The sequence below is a fragment of the Leptopilina heterotoma genome, unplaced genomic scaffold (genome assembly GCF_015476425.1).
Source record: "Leptopilina heterotoma isolate Lh14 unplaced genomic scaffold, ASM1547642v1 Lhet_260, whole genome shotgun sequence".
Taxonomy (NCBI): Eukaryota; Metazoa; Arthropoda; class Insecta; order Hymenoptera; family Figitidae; genus Leptopilina; species Leptopilina heterotoma.
Window position 1 is genome coordinate 279,021 of NW_025110970.1, and position 23,025 is coordinate 302,045.

Here is a 23,025-nt window from a genome sequence, read left to right on the forward strand (position 1 = left end):
CACATGAACACTGACAATGCAAGTACATGCTGGATCTTTTTTAAGGATTAAAGTCCCCTCAAGGAATAAGAGTTTCTCGTGAAAATCATTGGATCCATGAGTTTCAAGAAAAAACTTGTTTATTTCGTTAACCTTCTCCTTTAAACAATCTTTTTTTGACAGTGTTAACTTGTAAAGATCATATGAAACATTACATTGACGGAGAAGTACAATGAATCTCAATCTTAATGATAGAGTGTTGCTCAGTCTCTTTCTTTATGCGATAATAATGCACTTCACTCGCGGAAAAAAATGTCTTCAAAGTCTTTTTTAAATTTTTTTTTATCAAATTTCCAAGAAGTCCTTTTTTAATATTTTGTTTCTGAAACCATATTTTTTTGTTTTATTTTTTAATGAAGTTCTAATTGGCATATTGGCTTCATATCTTGGCATATTAGTAGAACTTGATTTATTTCTCTTCACTGATGCACTTACATTCATAATTATAGAGAGTTTGTTTTTTATTAGGCATGCATTTAGTTTACGAAATATTAAATACTGCACTAAAGCCTATACACATTTCATACTCCCAGCAAATAACGCCTCAAAAAAGAAGAAATTAGTATCAAATTTTTACCTATTTAAAAAAAGAGCTAGTTTCTTTGGGTAGTCGTTTCTTCTTTTTAATCCAGAGAACATTTTGATATTTAAAAAATATTGTGAATGACTATAGGTACTAGAAAATTTACCATATATTGTTATCACAAAATACCTTTTTATCACAAAACTATCACTTTGCTTTATCTATTAATGACTTTTGAGCAGTATCAATTAACATAAACAAGGAAGTAAAGTCACTTTAAAGGTTCTTCTTGTTAGAACCACGAAATACTTATTTAAATATTTTTTCTAAATATAACAAGTGAAAATTATTTTTCGCAATTAATATTATAAAAAATAATTCATCATTTTTTTAAACTATGCACTGAGAAAAAAGAGGGCGCGTTGCAGCACATTTTCGAGTCATGTTGCGCGACTCAACCCTGTGTTCTGCTAGACACTTTTCTGGGGCGCGCAGCGTTCCCCTGATTCGAGGCGAGCTGTACTTAAAGTGTATTACACGCTCTTTGGGGAACACTGCACGCCCCAGAAAAGTGTGTAGAAGAATTCAGGGTGAAGTCGCGCAACGTGACTCGAAAATGTGATGCAACGTGCCCTCTTTTTTCTCAGTGTGTATAACTTTATAAAACTTGTAGAAAAATAAATAAAAATTTGAAACGCTAACATTATTTACACTAATACCCTGATAATCGATTATTACTATAAGACACTAAACTAACTTTCATTGGCCATTGTCTTTAATAGTGATGCATGTCGAGCAAATAGATATCATTTGTCTTTTCGTCTCCTTTCATAAAATAAGTGAGATCAGGGTGGCCACATGTCAGTAAAGTCAGGGAAATGTCAGGGAAAAAATATTTTGTCAGTAAAGTCAGGGAAATGTCAGGAAAAAAATTTTTTGTCAGTAAAGTCAGGGAAATGTCAGGAAAAATTTTTTTGTCAGGGCAATTAAAGAAATTAAGACGGTCATGCAATACATTCTTTGATCTAAACAAAAAAATTTTTGTCAGGGAAATTCGTTGTTATGTCAGTAAAATGTCAGGGAAATGTCAGGGAAATTGATAAAGTTAATCTTGCGGCCACCCTGGAGATGAGACTATAAAATGGAATTGATTTAATTACTATTTTAAAGATATGCTCGATCAGTTGAGCATATTGTTGAGAATTTACCGATCGAAAATCACTCGACGTGTAGCACTAGTCTTTAATTACTGACAGGAAAGTCAATAATTCCCTTCTTGTTTTGCTAAAATCGCTTGATTTTTAAATGTTAAACCGTCAATTCGGCCTATCACTGACCATAAAATTCATCATTAAGATTACAAACAAAATTGAAATAAAATTCTTAATTTTGTCATAATTCGCAATTTATTCAACTTCTGAGAAAAATATTATTTCAAGTATTTTAAATATTATTTAGCTCAGTTATCTTATCATTTTCTTAGCATCTGAGTGAACGGTTTTTGAATTTAATAGCAAAATAGAAAAATGATCTAACATCGTGAGGAATTTTTTTATTCTACTTTCTCCTTAAGAGAAAATGAATTTAAAAGAGATTTTATTGTCTTGATTATCGTCTGATTAATATTTAAATTAAAAATGAACCCACCTTGGTTGCAGAAAGAATCAGCGAGACCTAAAAGTTGAATAAGTATGTCGAAGACCTTATTAGGTCAGTGTTAGACCGCAATGGGAAATTCGTCCGGAAGGCATTCAAACCTCCTCAAAAGGTTTGAATCAGTTTTATTTCAACTAAAGACCATTGCCATTTAAAGAATCACTGATAGTAATAAGTTAAATTTTATTTTAATACTAAATGCGAACATGTTTATTTAAAATTGGATCATTTTAAATTTGACTCTCTCGATTCGATTGGATCATTTAAATTAGAAACGTGATTAATTTAGCTTTGAATTTAATCTAAGCAGAACATTACAACTTCTGAATTATTCATTTTTTATTTGACCTTCAAATTACTAACTTGGTGTATTTAAATGGCAAAGATTTATCTGAGTTGAATAGCTAATAAAAAAAACAATAATAAAATGTCTGTATTCACGACGTTGCATTTCCGGCGACAAAATTTGTCGTGTATGAAAAGTCTCATGTACCGATAAAAGAAAATGACTGTGGTCTACGTCCACTTAACTTGACTTTTTCTTTATAGCTTGGTCGTGGTGTAGCGGATGTGGGAGTTCTATGCGAAAATTCGTTTGTTTTCAGAACGATTGAGCTGCTTATTGGAAATCTCATCAGCTTTGGATCGCCTTCAAGAGAATCCTTGGCAATTTTCCCTGATTTCTGAGTAAAGAGTCTGAAGTGCCTCTTCAGGCACGTCATGGATGCACCTACCCTCTGGCCACTGAACGCACACTGAAACAAAAAATGCAACATAATTATTAATATTTTCTTATAAAAGAACTGTCGAATTGACATTTCAACAAAAGTAACCCAGTGTGCACGTTCTGGAACTGTTCTGTAACAGTTAATGGAAATAAAGAACAGTTACAGAACGGTTCCGGAATTGTTCCGGAACGTGCACACTGCATTGGGAACATTATTTCTTTTTATTTATTTAGTAAAAACTAAATAGAAGGCATGCAACTTAATTAGCATAAAACAGGTGAAACACATTCAGGATTCAAGTGGTCTGATATGAAATTCAAGTCAAAGAATCCTCCCTCGTGAATTATTATTGTAAACCTATCATTATTTTAGTTAAGAGGTTTAAATTTAGCCTTCAGTTTTCTTTAAAATTAGACGCGACACTACCCGAATAACGCTTGAAAGGTTGTGTCCTATCAAAGGATACAAATAATGCTTAGGAGAGTGTGCACAATGTCCCCTGCACGGCACGATCTCCCAACTCTGATCGTGTTCGTCTCACCACACGATTGGTTCCTAATTTAAACACCCCTTGTTGAGGTGCCAAAAGATCGAAGAGATTGCAATCAGAAAACCCACATACATTTTCCATTCGGACGAATTTAAATTTAAAATTAATTTAATTTAATTTTGTTATTTTTTCTTCTAATAAACATAAGTGGTCATGTGAGAATGGCTGGAGCGCCGAATCATGGGGAGATCGGAAGTTGCGTCTATAGAGTAAAATGTAGCGAAGCTAAATAAAATATCTTTCAAAGCTTTTTTGGCTATTGTCATTATTGCCTCTAGATTTGGAGCTGCGTTTTAGTTATAAAAAAATTGTATTTGTAGAATATGTTAACTTGTGTATGTACTTGAGAGTCTCGAACCCTGCGTTGTCAGGGAGAGTAAATAAACTATTATTATTATTATACAAATTAAATGTATTCCTAATTTAAAAATGCTCAATGTATATATAAATTTAAAGGTGTAATCTTATACAAACTATTATAAAGAAACACATACTTTTCAATGTATCCACTTTTTTTTAGTTAATTTTATCAAAAGAGGGCACTGAATTCTGCGTCGAAACACATCATGTTTTGAAGTTGAAAATAAATTAAACCAATTAGGCCAAAAATTATGAATACATTTCATTATAATATTACTGGCTTTTAAAAATTAAAGTTAATTTTTCACTACCTATTATAATATAAATACAGATTAAAAGATTTCACCTATCTCATTCTTATTGTTAGACATGGTAATTTTAAAAATAGTCAATACTGTGCCGCTAAGAAGGCTTGCATTAGAAAGTATTGAAAAAACTTAATTCCTTGTAATTATTTTTTTGTCTTGAGTTTTGAATTCACAATTACTGAGCATAAATAAAAATTTTATGCGACCTGGGCGAGGTCCTGTCAAATTTCAGGAAATCTTCGGTGCTGTGTGGACTGTCGATTATTGTCCAGTTCACACCATTAGATCTCATAGCTGTCGATAAAACCGGTTGCACTGAGGAGAGGTTTTCTACAGTTCGACTATTCTCTGGCGAGAAAAGCCAATAGACTAGAGGGACAGAGAAATGCGAGTACATTCTTCCAATTTCAAGTTATTCTGTAGACCCAATGTTTAGTGAAAAAAGTAGACATAAGATATAGTTTGTAAGAAAATTTCCACGTAACAATTGTAATGCTAATATTAAGGCAAAAGACAAGTGCATAAATAAGTAAAAATACCTTTGAGAAACAAGACATTAGAAGAAACTTCCCAATAATGCAACTTACAATTTTCAGTAACTTATAAAAGTTCTCATTTTCAAAAGCATAAAATATCTTTTCATACCTTCATCGTGTATCACTTAAATTATTTCTCACAATGAAATGGAAGGATTTAAATAAATTTAGCTTTATACTGTTAAAATTTAGGCAGTAAAACTTCTTTATTAAAAAAAGGAAATTATATACTATATACTTTCGATTTTTGTAGAACAATGGCAAGACTTATTTGATGAAACTAAAGTTACCATCGTTTTTTCAACGAAAAAATTAAAAAAAATTTCTCTAAAATGTTCGGGATACAAATTCTCATTAACCACTTCACTGGTAAGGCGTTCCAAATGGCGTTCCTTTCGTCGTGACCCAGACTGGCGAAAACAACGAAATGGCGTTCCTAATCAAACTTTATTTTTAAAGTGTGTGCACTACTTTTAATAACTCCAAAGCAATATTTCTATATTTCAGACATCAAGGAACAAGAATATCACAATAAGAATTTCAGTTTTTGAGATTTTCAACGTTTTTACAAGCGTTGAAATCGGCTATTTTTAACTCTTTTCAACGATTAAAGTTACATGCTTTTTCATTTATTACACAATATAATACTTGTATCTTTCATTAAAATTATTATTTCTATATTTTATAAATTTGAAATATAGTATATCAAAAAAATAGTTAAAAATATCCATTTTCAACGTTCAAAACAACATTGAAAATCTTAAAAACTGAAATTTTTATTGTAATATTCTTGTTCCTTGATGCCTAAAATATAGAAATGTTGCTTTGTAGTAATTAAGAGTAATGTACACGGAAAGAAAAAGTCCGTCAATCATTAATAGACTAGTATATTACTTTGAGACGGGACACAAAATCATTGAATGGATAACATACTTTGAGTCACAATCAGTGACGAGTTGCTTGCTAAAATTTAGAAAACTGTCATCAATATATAAAACTCGTTCACTAAAATTTAGAAAACTGTCTACTCTCTAAATCTGAATCAGCGAAATTTCACTGATTCTCAGCGATAAGTATGCCACTATTTCAATTAGCGTATATGCGCTGTGAATTAGTGAAATTTCACTAAATAATCAGTGAAACTTCACTGATTAATTAGCGCATATACGCTAATTGAAATAGTGGCATACTTATCGCTGAGAATCAGTGAAATTTCGCTGATTCAGATTTAGAGAGTATTAAATTTTCTATGACTATCAAAAGCATTCAAAAAATTCAACTTCTTTCAGAATTATCCCTAATTTTAGACACTATTTGGTACAGAATGAACACATTTTTTTCGTTGCACAGTTCCGATATTTTATTTACACTCTTAGACGCTTAAGACCAACTCATTTTCGCACTTATAATAACTACACGTAGAAACGCACACTTATAACACTTTAAGTTTAGAAGCGAACTGTTCTTATATACCAAATAACAAAATTTTTCACAACTTGTGAGAAATGATTTTGCACTAATAACTACTTTTTAATTAGCGAGAAATATAAAAGAAAATATATTTTCATCGAGGTCAATTTCTAGACGCAATTCAACTGCAAATTATTAGTTAAGTTAAATATTCACATTACACATAATAGTATATAGGGATATGTATAGCAGACAGCAAAAACACATGGACTATAGAGAAACCGGAAGAAATGCGCATCGGTACACTGCGCAACAATGCGCTAGTGAAGAGCGCCGATTTAGAATACGAGTCAACTAACGTTTCACAAACTTTCACTAATGATTCGTAAACATTCAAACAGCCATTGATAACAATTCAGCATTAAATCTAAAACAATTGGTCACATACTGGCATTCTAATCAATCCATGACTCGTTTTCAATCGTTAAGTAAAGTTAAGTAACCATCAACGGAAAAAGAGTCCCGTCTCAAAGTAATATACTAATCCATTAATGGTTGACGGACTTTTTCTTTCCGTGTACAGACTTCAAAAATCAAGTTTGAATAGGAACGCCATTTCCATGATTCCATAAATTCTCTCCTCGGAAGCAATTTTTTTCTCTTGATAATTATTTATTTTAATATCAGAAGCCTTCTAAAAAAATTGCAAGAGCACGGAAAAATTTTTGAGGCAATATCTATGGTGCATCTATTTATGGTGCATCTGTTATCCCTATCACTTATTATTTCCTATTGTTTTTATATGAAGTGAAGTTAATTATTGGACAAATTTTTCGAAGGGTACAGCATGTGCACCTTAAATTTTTCCTTGAGGATTCAAGTCGGGGAAAGCAGTGAGTTTACTCCCGCTACTATCCAACCGCAGTAAGAAAACATCGATTTCTGCCCGCCTCGGATGCACGATAAATAGCAAAATTCATGCCCTGCCTAGTAAAAAAGGTTTTTCTTTATTTTAAAATTTTTTAATTATAATATAATATTTGCCAATAACATTTTCACTGTCTGATTATCTTTAAAGTTTATATGAAAAATTCTACTATCAAAGGTAGAAATTTCGATTTCCCCATTCCATATATATTTCCTTATATAGCGTGCAGGATAAACATTGTATTTAAATGTAATTCCTTCAGTAATCTCACCAGTGTACAATCAATGTTATGTAGAGAAAATATGTTATATCATTAGTTCTACAAACGAAGAAAAAAACAAAGTGAACTTCGACAAGACGTTTTTCATTTTTAATTCAAATCCGAACGAAATGCAAGAGATAGAAAAAAAATATAAATGGAAGGAGTTACATGTACGAGATAATCGATCTGTCAGAAGTAATCGACTGTAATAAAGGGTATACCGTAATAAAGGTACCTAAGAAATGAAATTGCCTTCAAGTCGATCGATCGTTTTCGAGGATGAAGCAGTGATAGAATTTCAAGTCAAGGAAATTCTCCTAGAAAGGTTTAACACCGATTATACATCAAAATGTAGTAATCCGCTTTTTTGAGAGTAAATAATATGAAATTCTTAGTGAAGCATTTCAAACTTGTTAAATTAAACAAGGTAATTGGTGTTGGTATTTGGTTCGTTTCGTGTATACATGTTGGTGTGATTTACGTTTTGCTAATGAAGAGGGTGATTTAAACCAAGTTCAAGAATTTAACCGAAGAATTTCTTGCAGAGGATTGATCGAAATTTTGCGTGACAAAAGTCTCTATCTTGTTTGCAAGGCATGTCAAATGAAACAGTAGGTGGCCAATTATTTGTGATCCTGGAGATCTATCGAAACTAGGTAACGATAAGTGTTGAAAATCGGGCCACACTGTCTTGCAATTTCAACGTTTTCTGATTAATCTCTGATTAATTATTCATTGAATGCTATGACGTAAGCCTTATGGTAATGAGAAAATTTGGCCATGGCTACAATTGCGGGACGTTTTGACAAATGTAGTTTCAGTGCTTATGTTTTTGGAAAGAAACATGGTATGCTCTTATATTTGAACTTCGGGCTGAAGAAATACTTAGTGAAAAAAAGCATAGTGATCCCCAATTAGATTTCGACACAATACTACTAGTCGAGCTAAAGAAAACCTTCGGAAAATGAACAATTGAAGGGCTACATAAAATAAGGGAACGAACGCGTGGTTGAAAGGGATAATATCAGTCAGGTACAAGCGAGCGGCTCAAGGCTTGTCACTGCTACCCGACTGGTAGTATCCCTTCCAAGCCTCGCGTTCGTCCCCTTATTTTATGTATCCCTTCAATTATATTTATCATTTCTTTGACATTTTTACAATACTTGAAACTTGACAATCTCCAGTTGAGAAGTGCGTTGAAAGTCTGTTAAGAAGAGAATATCTATTGGTCTCTGAAACTGTGAATAACATTTCTTTGCTGGTAAGATGTGTAAGTTCACACTCGGCTGAAAATTTAACGATTTTTATATATTAAAACGTATAAAGACTCTAACCATCTTAACTCTCAGAAGAAGTCCCACCTGTAGCAAATCTGAAAAGTTAAGTGCGACTTTGAATATAAAAGGCGATTTTTAACCACTTCACTGGCAAGGCGTTCCAAATGGCGTTCCACGCGCCGAGGCCCAGACTGGCAAAAACACCGAAATGGCGTTCCTAATAAAACTTTATTTTTAAAGTGTGTACAACACTTATAACTATTACAAAGCAATATTTCTATAGTTCAGACAACAGGGAACAAGATTATCACAATAAAAATTTTAGTTTTTGAGATTTTTAATGTTTTTTCGAACGTTGAAATCGGACATTTTCAATGCTTTTCAACAAATGGCGTTCCACTTTTTTTTATTTTTTATTCAATATAACTCGTATTTTTATTTAAAAAAAGATATTTATATACAATATTATATAATTGTAAAAAAATTATATTATAATATTAAATAATAGTAATATTAAATTTGCGTAAAAAAACAATTTAAGTAATATTAAACAATAGTTATTATTATTATTATATTATATTAATATTATATATAAATATCTTTTTATTCCACATGCACAAAAATGGCGCTTTTAGATAGCTGACGACAGGGAGTAAAGTCACTCATTTGTTCGACCATATGAAAATGGCGTCCATTTTCTCCCATATGCAAAAGTAGCAGCTGATCCCATGCGTTTTTTTTGCCCAAGGGAGAAAACGGCCGCCATTTGCATATAAGTCGAACAAGTGAATGACTTTTATTCCCTGTCGTCTGCTATCTGAAATCGCCACTTTTGTGCATTAGGAATAAAAAATATCGTAAGTAACACGGGAATAAAGGCAGCCAATTTGTTTACGATGATTTTTGTGACACGAGTGGAGGTCGAGGGCGCCCCGAGACCTCCACTCGTGTCACAAAAATCACCGTAAACAAATTGGCTGCCTTTATACCCTTGTTGCTTAATATACTATTTTTTAATAAAAAATACGAGTTATATTGAATAAAAAATAAAAAAAAGTGGAACGCCATTTGTTGAAAAGCATTGAAAATGTCCGATTTCAACGTTCGAAAAAACATTGAAAATCTCAAAAACTGAAATTTTTATTGTGATAATCTTGTTCCCTGTTGTCTGAACTGTAGAAATATTGCTTTGTAATAGTTATAAGTGTTGTACATACTTTAAAAGTAAAGTTTTATTAGGAACGCCATTTGGAACGCCCTGCCAATGAAGTGGTTAAAGAATATTTAAAGTCATAAAATGCACAGGCAAATTATAATTTAAAAAAACAACTAAAAAAAGAAAAAATAAAGATTCAAAGAAGAAAATAAATAAAAATAATTTTATACATTCAGCATTATTTTTTATTTTTGTATAAGAATATTTTCTTTGATTTACAATCGTGCAATGAAAATAGCTGTAGCGTGAAAATATAATAACTTTGATTGCACATCTAAACAAGAAGCCATTAAAATAAAAATCAATAGCGCTTGAAATTGTTTTTGAGTGGTCAATATTAAATTTTAATGGATGGAATGACGTTCCAATATAATAAAATATTTCATTCCTAAAAATATTTTAAATTAAATTTTTTAAAATAAAGAGGCAGTACGAATCAAAATAGATTAATATTTGTTCTCGAGAATTTCTTTATTAAAAATATTTCTGATAAAAATTATTTCAAAAACATGACAGAAACTTGAATGAAGATAAAAGAGAAAAAGTAAATTTTTTACAATTCTTGGTTATTAATTACTTTTTTATTGTTATCGAAGATGTGGCTTTATTTAATTAAAAAGCTTCTTTCACTGACGCATGTGAAAAACACTCAAAATTAAGTGCTACTGCCCCTTCTTTTTGGCATGTCGGTGTCTTAAGTGCGAAGTTAAAGAAGCGCTAGAGCTACGAGTAGCTCATCGAGAAAAGAAAACCAAAGCTCGCATATAGAAGCTAAAACACAGATTGAGAGTAGGCGAGCGAAGAAAGTCGTAAAAAGTAAAAGCTCACCGAGTCCTGGCACAGATCCGTCTCTAGCCAGAAGAACTATTTGCAAAGATAAACAGAAAATCAGGTCAAAATATTGTCAATATTAGGAATAGTATTTCTCTTTTCTTTTTTTATTACACTGTTAAAAAAGATTGTAAATTTACAATACTTTCATACAAAAAGTGATTGAAAATTTACAAATATTGTATATGAAATAATTTCAAAAACGCATGTTTGAAAGATTTGTAAATTTACAATATTTTCAAACAAAAGTGTTTGAAATTTTCAAAAATTTTTGTATGGATTAACTTCAAATACATATGTTTGAAAGATTTGTAAATTTACAATATTTTCAAACAAAAGTGTTTGAAATTTTCAAAAATTTTTGTATGGATTAACTTCAAATACATAAGTTTGAAAAATATGTAAATTTACTACCTTTTCATAAAAAAGTGTTTGGAAAATTTATGTGTAAAATAATTCAATGCACATATGTTTTAAAATATTGTAGGTGAATTTATAACTTTTTCATTGAAAAGTACTTAATTTAAATTTTTTTGAGTTTTTATACAAAATAGCTTCAAACATATGTGTTTAATAATTCTGTAAATTAGTTTAAAACAATATTTATAAGTAAATACATTTTCAAATGTTGAAATAACTAAAATTTTTTTTAATCAGTTTAATTAGTTAAATTTGACAAAACTTTTTAAGAGAAAAAACATTTTGGATGATATAATATAATTAATATAGTTAGTTATTTTGTACAGATTAAAATTTAAAAACTGCTGAATTAAATAGAAAAATATTTTTCCATAAAAAATCTTCTGTGTATAAAGTATTGTTTAAATATTTCTTAAACATCTTAATACATATATCATAAATTTAACAGAAACGTGAAGAGAAAAAAAGTAAAGAATACTATGAATCGGTTGGTGAAGAATTTTAAAGATATTGAATCTTTAGAAATTTAGAAGAAGTAAAAAAAAGGGAATGGTCCACATGTTTCTCACTACTGATACTTTGCAAGAGATTTTCATAGCCTCCCTTGGTCGAGCGCGTCTAGGCGCAGCTCCCAAGGTTGATGGCTCCATACAAGACACACTATACACAGACAACACTATATACGACTAAGGGTTCAAATCGTAGTGTCGCATTTCCGTAAAAATGCTAATGAAACTTTTTTTTAAATTAATTTACATTTATTGTAACATATCAAAACACAATATAAACAGTTTAGATTTTTTATTTAAATATTTAAATCGTTTTGGTATTTCAAACAGATTTGTTTGAAATTTCAAACAGTTTTGTTTTAAATTTCAAACAAAACTATTTGAAATTTCATTCAAACACTTTGTATTAATTTTACAAAGAAAAGTTTGAAAATTTTAAAGAAATGTGTTTTAAAATTTAATAAGAAAATTTGTATTAAATTTAAAAATGTGTGTTGTAGTTTTCCAAAATTGTATATGATAATTGCTTCAAACATTTTTGTATTAAATTTGTAACAAAAATTTTTAACAGTGTATATAAAGTAAATTCTTTCCAGTACTTATTCTATAATTTTTTCGTCTTTATTCAGCTCTTGAGCAAAAATCTATACCAATAAACGCAAGAAAAAATAAAATAGTTAAAGACATAACAGATATTAATACAAAATTCATTAAAGGATTAAACAATATTTAACCGAAAAATAAATTTATAAAATTGTTAAAAATCAAAATAGGGTTTTTGTCTTATAAATTTAGATTTATTATTAATTTCTATTGTAAAAATGGGTTGTTTTTATCTCAAAAAGTAAAAAATATTCATTTTTTTGATTTTTTAAAAAGAGTCATAACTTTCGATGAGCTTAATATTTTTTAATCGGATATGACCGAACACTTAATTACAAAGATGTGGTTTTTTGAACAATGCATAATTTTAATATATTTTGTTTATACAGGTATCTAGAATTTGTCGAATAATAATTATTAGGTTTTTTAAAAATATACTCACAATAACAAAATAACAATACTTAAACGAAACATACATTCGTCAAAAGACCACTCAAAACAGACGCACCTGATTCGCCTTTTTAGATTTTGGCTACACCTAACTATTCTCTCCTGTCCCCCTACCATGTCGCAATAAATGTTTTACTCTCTATAGAGTCTCTACACTAAAAGAAAATCTATAATATTATTTTATATCTCCATGTGAACATTTAAAATAAAATGTATCAATTTAGGGAAAATGTGTCAGTTTTTGAATAATTATTTCAGTACTTAAGAAAATATATTATGAATATATCATTATATAATATTTGAAGGAAAAAAGTAGTATATTTATTTTAAAAATTGAGTATTTAAATATGAAAGTACAGAATACCAAAAATTATTACAGTTATTTTCATCTTCTCTTATAGAAACGACTGAGAGTTGTACTTTTCCTTTGGAATATTTGATATATTTCATACGAAAAGTATGGCGGATTTCCCCGATTACTTCCGAGTTGAACCGAAGATGAAAAGTGTACATTGTGGGCAATCTTTTCGGTCTTTTGACATTTCAACAAGGTGTGTTTTAATTAGGAACGACACAAAAATCGACGATCATTGTGTACAATCTCTCAAGCGTTATTTGTATTCTTCTTTGATAGGACACGATTTCCTATAAGCGTTCTTTGTGACGTTCCTTGACACGACACAACCTCTCTCAAGCAAAACTAAAAATAACTCTTAAAATACTTTTTAAAAAATTGCAAAATAAACAACACCATCGCATTCAAAAGACTCAAATCAATAAAAAATAATTATTCCTAATTTTTATTTTTAAAAGTTATTGGTTGCAAAACGAATTTCGATTTCACATATCACACTGCTATTCGGCAGCTTTTTTACCAATCGATTCGAAACTAAGGGCCATAAGTATATTTGACGCGGAAGATGTAATTTATAAGTTGTAAAATACGAAAATAAAAGCTAAATGGTGATCTCGACCAGTCTACTCTAATATTGTACCTATTTGAAGCGAACAATTTGTCATGATAAAAACAATGTAGATTCATACATATAGAAATCATAAAACACCGGCTCCACATAAGAAAGAAACCAGAGTAGTACCAGTGAATACATAGTTCATATTTCATGTATTATAGAAAAGGAATTTATCATTCGGTATCAATTATATTAAAGGAAGAAGTTAAGAATCTCTCATTTTTAGTTTTATTTTTTTCAAAAATAGCTTTAAACAAACGACTAATATCGCATTTTGAACTGGAAACATTTGTTTGTAAAGGACAATGGAAGATTTTTTATCAATACACACTTACTGTATTGACATAAAAATGACAAAATATTCGCACAGTACTTCGTCAAACGTTATTAAGAAAGAAATTAAAATAAATTTTTTGTATTTTTAAAGCTTTAATAAAAGTTTATCACTTTACGATAAGATCTGAGCTTATAAATAATGACAGTCTCCTTTCCGTGGAATAAACATTTAAACAATGTAAAAATGTCCATGTAAAACAACCGAAATACTAAAATTTTGGGTAAAACCAGGTTAAAGTTTAGAAATTAGGTCAAAAACAGTACTAAAACATGGTAAATCAAACTTTATAAGGTTCATGCATTTTTGTTTGTTCTTTTTACAGGGTAAACTTGTAAATATAATCTCACAAGTGGAAAGAAAAAAATCAATACTCAGTACACCTTAGTTTTTTCTACATTATTTCAGGATGAAGGATATGTGAAATCGAGTGTAAGTTAATAAATTTCAGTCTTTGTTACTAAGAGATGGTTCAATAGAGTAGAATGCGGTCGTATAATTTGGTTATAATTAGAGGTGCTTTCGACTGTTAAGAAACTCTTGGCGAGATCGATTGTTTTTCTTTAAGTTAATCGTATTTTTAATCTCGTCAGCCTTGTAGTCGCACAAATAATCATTGAAATTTATATTAATGGATTTCTTAAAACAAATATAAGTGCAGAAAAGAACTTCCAAAATACAACATAAAACTTTCTATATATATAGGGGAGGGTAGGCTACATTGAACCGGGTATTTTATAAAGTCCAAGAACTAATAAAATTTTACTAATTTCGATCAGGTTTTTGTATCAAAATTAAGCTGAAGTACTCCTTTAGTTAATACACACGTTACAAACACAAATTATTATGATTAAATAATAAAATTAAATTTTTTTCTAGCCAGTTACACTTTTCTTATTTTGAAGAATGTGTGTCTACATTGAACCACCTTTAATAAAACACTACAATTTACTTCTACAATAATATTTCCACTTACACATTGTAAAAAATCTTATTTTTCACTCAAAAAAATAGAAAATTGTTGTTAAAGAGTTATTATTTGTTAATATAGGAGATTAATATATTTTGATGTCAGGTTAGGTAGGTAAAGTGACAGTTTGAGTTTATTTCGTTCACAATTGTGATGAAAGCATGTCTTCCAGTATTTTGCTTACTAATTAGTAGAGCAGACAACTTTACAACTCTTAAAATTGAAAATTCTTTGCTTTTTCGGGTGGTTCAATGATGCCGCACTCACTGTATTCACATGACATTCACAACAAAAATTGTTTATAATAAATTTATGTAAGAGTTAAAATTCTTTATCACATCGGAATATTGAAGTTGGCACCCTAAGCTAAATAAATCACAAGTTTACTAATTTTTAAAACTTCCTATTTCAAAAGAAAACTTGATTATATTTCCACAAAATTTTTTGTTTTGTACGTGAAAAACAGTTTTTTTGGTTTTTCTTTATAAATAATAAACCTACGTGCCCGAAATTTTTGGACATAGTTTGTTTCAGTAAAACTAACTTATATATTAAATAAGAAAAAATTTCACTCAGTCATTTCTCAGAAAATTGAAGTGGTTCACTGTTGACGCTGGTTCAATGTAGCCTACTACTATGACTATCAAAAGCATTCAAAAAATTCAACTTCTTTCAGAATTATCCCTAATTTTAGACACTATTTGGTACAGAATGAACACATTTTTTTCGTTGCACAGTTCCGATATTTTATTTACACTCTTAGACACTTAAGACCAACTCATTTTCGCACTTATAATAACTACACGTAGAAACGCACACTTATAACACTTTAAGTTTAGAAGCGAACTGTTCTTATATACCAAATAACAAAATTTTTCACAACTTGTGAGAAATGATTTTGCACTAATAACTACTTTTTAATTAGCGAGAAATATAAAAGAAAATATATTTTCATCGAGGTCAATTTCTAAACGCAATTCAACTGCAAATTATTAGTTAAGTTAAATATTCACATTACACATAATAGTATATAGGGATATGTATAGCAGACAGCAAAAACACATGGACTATAGAGAAACCGGAAGAAATGCGCATCGGTACACTGCGCAACAATGCGCTAGTGAAGAGCGCCGATTTAGAATACGAGTCAACTAACGTTTCACAAACTTTCACTAATGATTCGTAAACATTCAAACAGCCATTGATAACAATTCAGCATTAAATCTAAAACAATTGGTCACATACTGGCCTTCTAATCAATCCATGACTCGTTTTCAATCGTTAAGTAAAGTTAAGTAACCATCAACGGAAAAAGAGTCCCGTCTCAAAGTAATATACTAATCCATTAATGGTTGACGGACTTTTTCTTTCCGTGTATAGTTACGAGAGAAACCCACTATAGAATCCTAGTCAAAGTAATAAGATTCAAGCATAGTTAAAGTGACCAGGAAAATTAGTCGATGTAATCAGGAAAAAATAGTCAAATTGACTAGGAGAATAATATTAGATTTACACTGTGTATCATAATTATTTGAAATTGCTAATCAAATTCTTATTATCAAATAAAAGAGAAAAAGTAATTAAAAGAAAAAAGGGGTAAAGAAAAAAATTAATTATTATATTTGAACATATTTATATTTGATTTTGTATTTATATTTGCTAATCTTTCTAAATAGACGGAAAAAAAGAAATTAGCTGCAGCAGTAAACAGATGTTTGCTGTGAAATCTTTTAAAATTAGCTACCACAGCTAAGAAGTTTGTAGTGGCAGCGAACATGTTAGCTGTGACAGCAAACATTAGTAAAAATTTATGCGAGTTTGCTGTCATAGCGAACTTGTTTGATCTCACAGCGAACATTTTCGCTGTCCCTATTTCAACGAACAAGGTTTGCTGTGGCAGCAAAATGTTCGCTGCCACAGCAAACCCTTTCTATGCGTGAATCAACCTAGTGATCCTAACCATAATGATTAGGAATCCTTATTACTTTTGCTAGGTTAAGATTAACTATAGGGTCATAGTTAATAATACCATCGAGATTTTTTTCGGTGTAAAATAGATTTCTTCCTTACTTATTAGTTATGAGTGGCGACATTCTATATACCTGTCACTGACATTCGACATTGTTTTTTTTAGCGAAATCATGAATTTTAAATGTTGGTCAACTGACTACTAAATTTTCAAACTCTCTTTCCGTGTTTAATAGTCAGACTACGAAATATTGATACCGCCGCAGTTTTTCCCCACTTTAGTAGTCAATTTACTAAAAACACATGGCGAGTTTAACAGAAACTAGTATACAAAGTTTCTCCGTGTTACAGTTTTACCTAATTTTTTCAATTTTAAAACTATTCATTCGTGCTCACTAATATGAAATAGTAAAGAATATGACTTACTGCATAAATTAGTAGTTCTACCATTTAAAAAATTAGCCACAACAATAAATTAATTATTTGTTTAGTTAAAATTGTTACTAATTAAATCAAACTGCAGTATTTCAAAGAATATAACCCAAAATTATAGATTTAGAGAGAAGTTAACTTTTACCAGAAAATACACTGAAACCTCACTTATTTAAAGTCTCGTTTACTTAAAGTCGCATTTATCTAAACCCAATTTCGCTTCAGTTACTTTTAGTTAGGATCAGCCCTAACCCTCATGAGCAGTGCGCGACCAATGGAAAAATTCTTACATTCCCATTGCTTGAGTTCAAACAAATCCATCAGTTTCAGTGTGCTTCGTAAGATTATATAAAAGCTTAAAAAAAAGCTTGCAAGAAATGAAATAATAGTTAATAATAAAGTAAAATTGAAAACAAGTTAGGACCAATTTAGGGGTTTCTCAAGTTTTATTTTAATAAAATGAATTTATTAAGCATTAGGGGAGAATGGGATAACCCCGAACTTTAAAGCTTTTTGGTTTTCAAGTTTTTTAAAAATAAGAAATAAAAAAACTGAGTTAATAATTTAAAAATAAATGTTACTCTGTATTAAGTATCATTTATAAATTATTTAAATAGTAAAAATACATTATTATATTAGAAACTAAGAGTTTCCGGGGATACCTGCTGTCCGGGGCTACCCAATTTTATTCTCCCCTATTTATTATTTACAACAATTTTATGCAGAAAAAACACTACATTTGCAAAAAAAATGACAATTATTTTTAATAATTTTCAGTTGAATCGAAGGGTTTTGAAAGTTTTTAAAATGATTAATATTTTCTAATTTGTTTAATTAATTACAATTAGAAGGTTAGGGTAATGTCACATTGAGTGGACCGTCACTTTGAGTGGACCATCTGAGCTTTTAAGTTATCTGACAGCGGAAACGTGAAATAAATAGTGCGTATAGCAGCACCGCACTTAGAAGCCGTAAGAAATTAAGTTCCGCGATAATCATATACGTTATCGTTTGATGTAACGCATTTTTAAGATCACAAACCAAAAAAGAAGTCTCTCTTACAATGAGTAAAGTGATTCGGAAGTGTAAAAGTAGTGTAAAATTTAAGTTTTAAAAGGTAACTTATTTTTTTTCTGCTATACTTTGGACATTGAAATTGATTGTCTTAGTTTAATTAAGTGATAATTTTGACTCAAAAAAATTGTGGTGGCTGCCATAAAAAGTTGCATGTCACCATGAGTGGACCACTGTTTATAACCATGACCCAGGCGGAAAAGTCCCAGGCGGAAAAGTCGGACGAACGTCGGAGTTTACAACCGGCTGGGATCCGCGCCCGTACAGACCGCAAGTACCGACGGTCTGTACCGATTCGGATCTGAAAAAGCAACCGGCGCGGTACAGATTATGCTCCGACTGTCGGAACCGTCTTCCCACTATTGTCAGTACTGGCTCGGTACTGGATTTCTTCCGCCGGCGGATCTTATTCTTCTGCGGCGTCGGAAGAATGACGGATATGTTGAGTCTGTACTGGCTCGGTACTGGGGAGGATCCGACTGCGGATCTCGTCATTTATTGTCACATTATAAATTAAATAATTATTACAAGTAATTGCATTATTTTAGAAAATAATTGAAGGGCTACAGAAAATAAGGGGACGAACGCGTGGTTGAAAGGGATAATATCAGTCAGGTAGCAGCGAGCGGCTCAAGGCTTGTCACTGCTACCCGACTGGTAGTATCCCTTCCAAGCCTCGCGTTCGTCCCCTTATTTTATGTAGCCCTTCAATTATTAATAATAAATGAATCTAATCAATATATTAAGTAATTATTTATTGAGACTTTTTTAAAAATTAAATAATTAAAAAAATTCGTTATTAATTAATATTATATATTATTAATTAACATTAATATTATTGAGAATTAATAATAAATTATTAATATTAATAATAATATTAATTAATAATATCTCAATAATAATTGAATAATTGTTTCTCAATATAATAATATTGAAGGTAATGATATTAATAATTTTAATTAATATCTTAATAATAATAAATTTATTGTTATTGATATATTATTAATTAATATTAATATTGATAATTTATTAATAATTCTCAATAATATTAATGTTAATTAATAATATCTTAATAATAATAAATTTATTATTATTGAGATGTTAATTAAAATTATTAATATTATTACGTTCAATATTATTATATTGAAAAACAATTATTCAATATAATATGTATTATATAATAATAAAAATATAACAAGTTTCTTTTTTAACGAAATATTGAAATAGTCCTAAATATACATTCAATAAAGTATTGAAAATATAGCGGTATCATTGGCGTTAGGATTTTTCAAATGTCTATGTAATAAAAAATTGCGTTTAAGTGTATAAAAAAATAAAAAAAATGTGTAAAGTGAACTGTCAATGAATTGTCATCAGTATTTATCTTTTGCAATTAATTATTAGAATGCCCGTTCACATTCGGTTGGCAGGCGGTTCCGAGCCAGTACAGTTACACCGGCGTCAGTACGGGCTAGGATCCGCGCCGGTTGGAAATTTCCGCCTGGGGAGTTGACTGCCTGTTTTTTTATATTTTTAATGTCAGTTTACCATTTTTATGGAAATAAATTGACAATATAAATTGGTTTCAAACTATGTTTTATGTTCTTTATTAATTTTTTTGTGATTTTGATGTGATATGTGCCAAAATTATTAAAAATGGTTTCACTTGTAAACATTGCGACACAATCATAGTCTGAAGGTGCATAAGCATAAATTTTGTTTCAATATACCAGAAATATTAAAAACATTGAAGAATTTAGAATAACTTTTACAATTTTTTAGGAGTGGTCCACTCAAGGTTACACTTTTTTCATTCCTTAAAAATTAGCTATTTTTTAAAGTCAATTTTTTTTCCAAATAAAAAAAAATCAAAGCCATTAATATGGTATAAACACTTATCTAGGGATCTAAACTAAAGCTTGGAATAGAAACCTCCGATTAATTTGCTTTCATAAAGAATTTTTTAGAAAAAAAGCTTAGGTGGTCCACTCAAGGTGACATTACCCTAATGTAAGAATCAAATATAACATTAATTTTCACGTCTTCAAATACAATAGTTTCCTAAGTGGGCAGTTCCATACGAAAAGCAAATGGTGGATCACCGATTTTTCTTAAAGTTTGTAATTTTGTAGTACTTGGGGTACTAAATAACTGTGCCAAACAGTTTTGCAAAAAAAAATTTTTTTTGCAAGATATTTAGATTTGAAAAATCGGAAACTGAAAAAAATGACTTTTTTTGAGAATTTTTATTTCGAAAACTATTGATTCTACAAGAAAAAGTCATTTATTCAAAATTGTAGAGAAAATGTCAATTTTTTATAATATTAAAAAAAAAGTTAAGAAAAATTAATTTTTCAATAATTTGTTTAAACAATAATTTTTTATTGTTAAAAAAAAGCAAAGGACATCATGGAATTTTCTAGAAAAATTATTTTCTCAAAATTTGAACCTTCCTTAATAAGTGGTTAAATTTTTAAAGAAGTGATTTTTGATGTTTTTGAGAAAAAAATTTTTGAAGTTTGCGCTACGAGTTTTTTTGCGTTGCGCTTACTAAGCAGCGCCTATATCAGTGTATTTTAAAAGATGATATGACCTTTACTGCTCGCCCCTAATACATTTATTAATTATATACAGTATAACAATATATTTTTAACTTTTTTATAAACATTATTTTCCTTTTTTAACCCATTAATGCCCATGGGCACAGGATAGGATAGGCATAGGGTCTAATGATAATTTTTGACGTTAAAAATTAAAAAAAAAAATTTTTTAAACAATTTGTCATAAACAAATAAAGAAAAATTGATTTTCATAAAAAACTGATAGCGCTATTCGATTCGACGCAAAAAACTACTACGAGAACGTATATTACATAATTTTTAAAAAAAGACGAATTGTTGTAAAAATGTTATTAACAATTAGCCTGTATTTATACTGTATGAAGTAGAAGGATCGTTTTTGAAGTTAAAAATTTTTTCAAACAAAATTAGTTTAATTAGGAGAGTTTTTGACGTTACAAATTTTTTAAACAAAATTTTTACCTGAAAAACGATCCTTCTACCTAATACAGTATAAATGCAGGCTAATTGTTTATAACATTTTTACAACAATTTGTCTTTTTTTAAAAATTATGTAATATACGTTCTCGTAGTAGTTTTCAATTTTTCTTTATTTGTTTATGACAAATTGTTTAAAAAAATTTTTTTTTTAAATTTTTAACGTCAAAAATTATCATTAGACCCTATGCATATCCTATCCTTGCCCATGGGCATTAATGGGTTAAAAAAGGAAAATAATGTTTATAAAAAAGTTAAAAATATATTGTTATACTGTTTATAATAGTAATATATACGTAATATAATTAATAAATGTATTAGGGGCGAGCAGTAAAGGTCATATCATCTTTTAAAATACACTGATATAGGCGCTGCTTAGTAAGCGCAACGCAAAAAAACTCGTAGCGCAAACTTCAAAAATTTTTTTCTCAAAAACATCAAAAATCACTTCTTTAAAAATTTAACCACTTATTAAGGAAGGTTCAAATTTTGAGAAAATAATTTTTCTAGAAAATTCCATGATGTCCTTTGCTTTTTTTTAACAATAAAAAATTATTGTTTATTGTTTATTTATACCGAAATAAATGCAAAAAGCCATGATTTTTATAGTTTTTACCATGAAAATGAGCTAATCGTCAGTTTTAACGATGTTTTTTCGACTCAGAGCATCAAATTGGAAAAAAATAAAGGTTCAGGACTTCCGAAATTTCGGCAAAATTTAAAGATTTGAATATTAAAAATCGATCTTCTCTTACAGTTTTTAATATTTTTTTACGAAATTTTTTTTCCATGCATATTTTACCATTCTAAACAACTTCTCGCATGTATTTGCAATAATATGCAATAGGTCAGAAGAAAAAAATTCTAACCTCTTCAAAAATTAAAATTAAATATTTTTGACCATCTTATATGTTTTCAGGTTAAAAATGATGCAAGAAAAAAAATATTACTTCGTTTAATAATTTTATTTTAAAGGGGTCAAAATTAAGGTGGGGTCTCCCCTTAATCATTTGCACATTATTTATTAATTCTTTTCGGCAAAGCCTAAATTTACCTAAAAAAGAAAGAGAAGAAGAAAAAATTGGACAAGTGCGAGTTGTACTCGCACTGCAATGGCGGGTTCCGCACACAAATATTAAAACAATACTTGCAACATTGATTGGTAATTGGTAGAATTAAAATAAACAATTATAAAAATATATTAAAATCATTTGATAAAAAAAATAACTAAAAAAAATTAAAGTATTGTATATATCTAATATTGTAAACAATAATAAGCAGAGGAACAAAATTTTCAAAATTTATTATAGTTCCTCTGCTTATTATTGTTTACAATATTAGATATATACAATACTTTAATTTTTTTTAGTTATTTTTTTTTATCAAATGATTTTAATATATTTTTATAATTGTTTATTTTAATTCTACCAATTGCCAATCAATGTTGCAAGTATTGTTTTAATATTTGTGTGCGGAACCCGCCATTGCAGTGCGAGTACAACTCGCACTTGTCCAATTTTTTTTTATTTTTAGTTAAGAAATTAAAGTCAGAAAACAATCTCTCATTTATTCTCTTAAAATTTCACTCTCTTCCTTAAAATATTTAATGCCACG

General features: G+C 29.4%; 1 protein-coding gene across 7 annotated transcripts in view; it reads right to left on the reverse strand.

The window, feature by feature from the left end:
* The window catches only part of LOC122503420 (RNA binding protein fox-1 homolog 2), a 411,323-nt gene that overhangs the window by 104,466 nt on the left and 283,832 nt on the right, over positions 1-23,025 (reverse strand). For all 7 annotated transcript variants that reach the window (XM_043613948.1, XM_043613951.1, XM_043613952.1 and 4 more), the window contains one exon: positions 2,953-2,973. In XM_043613948.1, the coding sequence (XP_043469883.1) occupies positions 2,953-2,973 (21 nt within the window). The remainder of the gene's footprint in view (positions 1-2,952; positions 2,974-23,025) is intronic.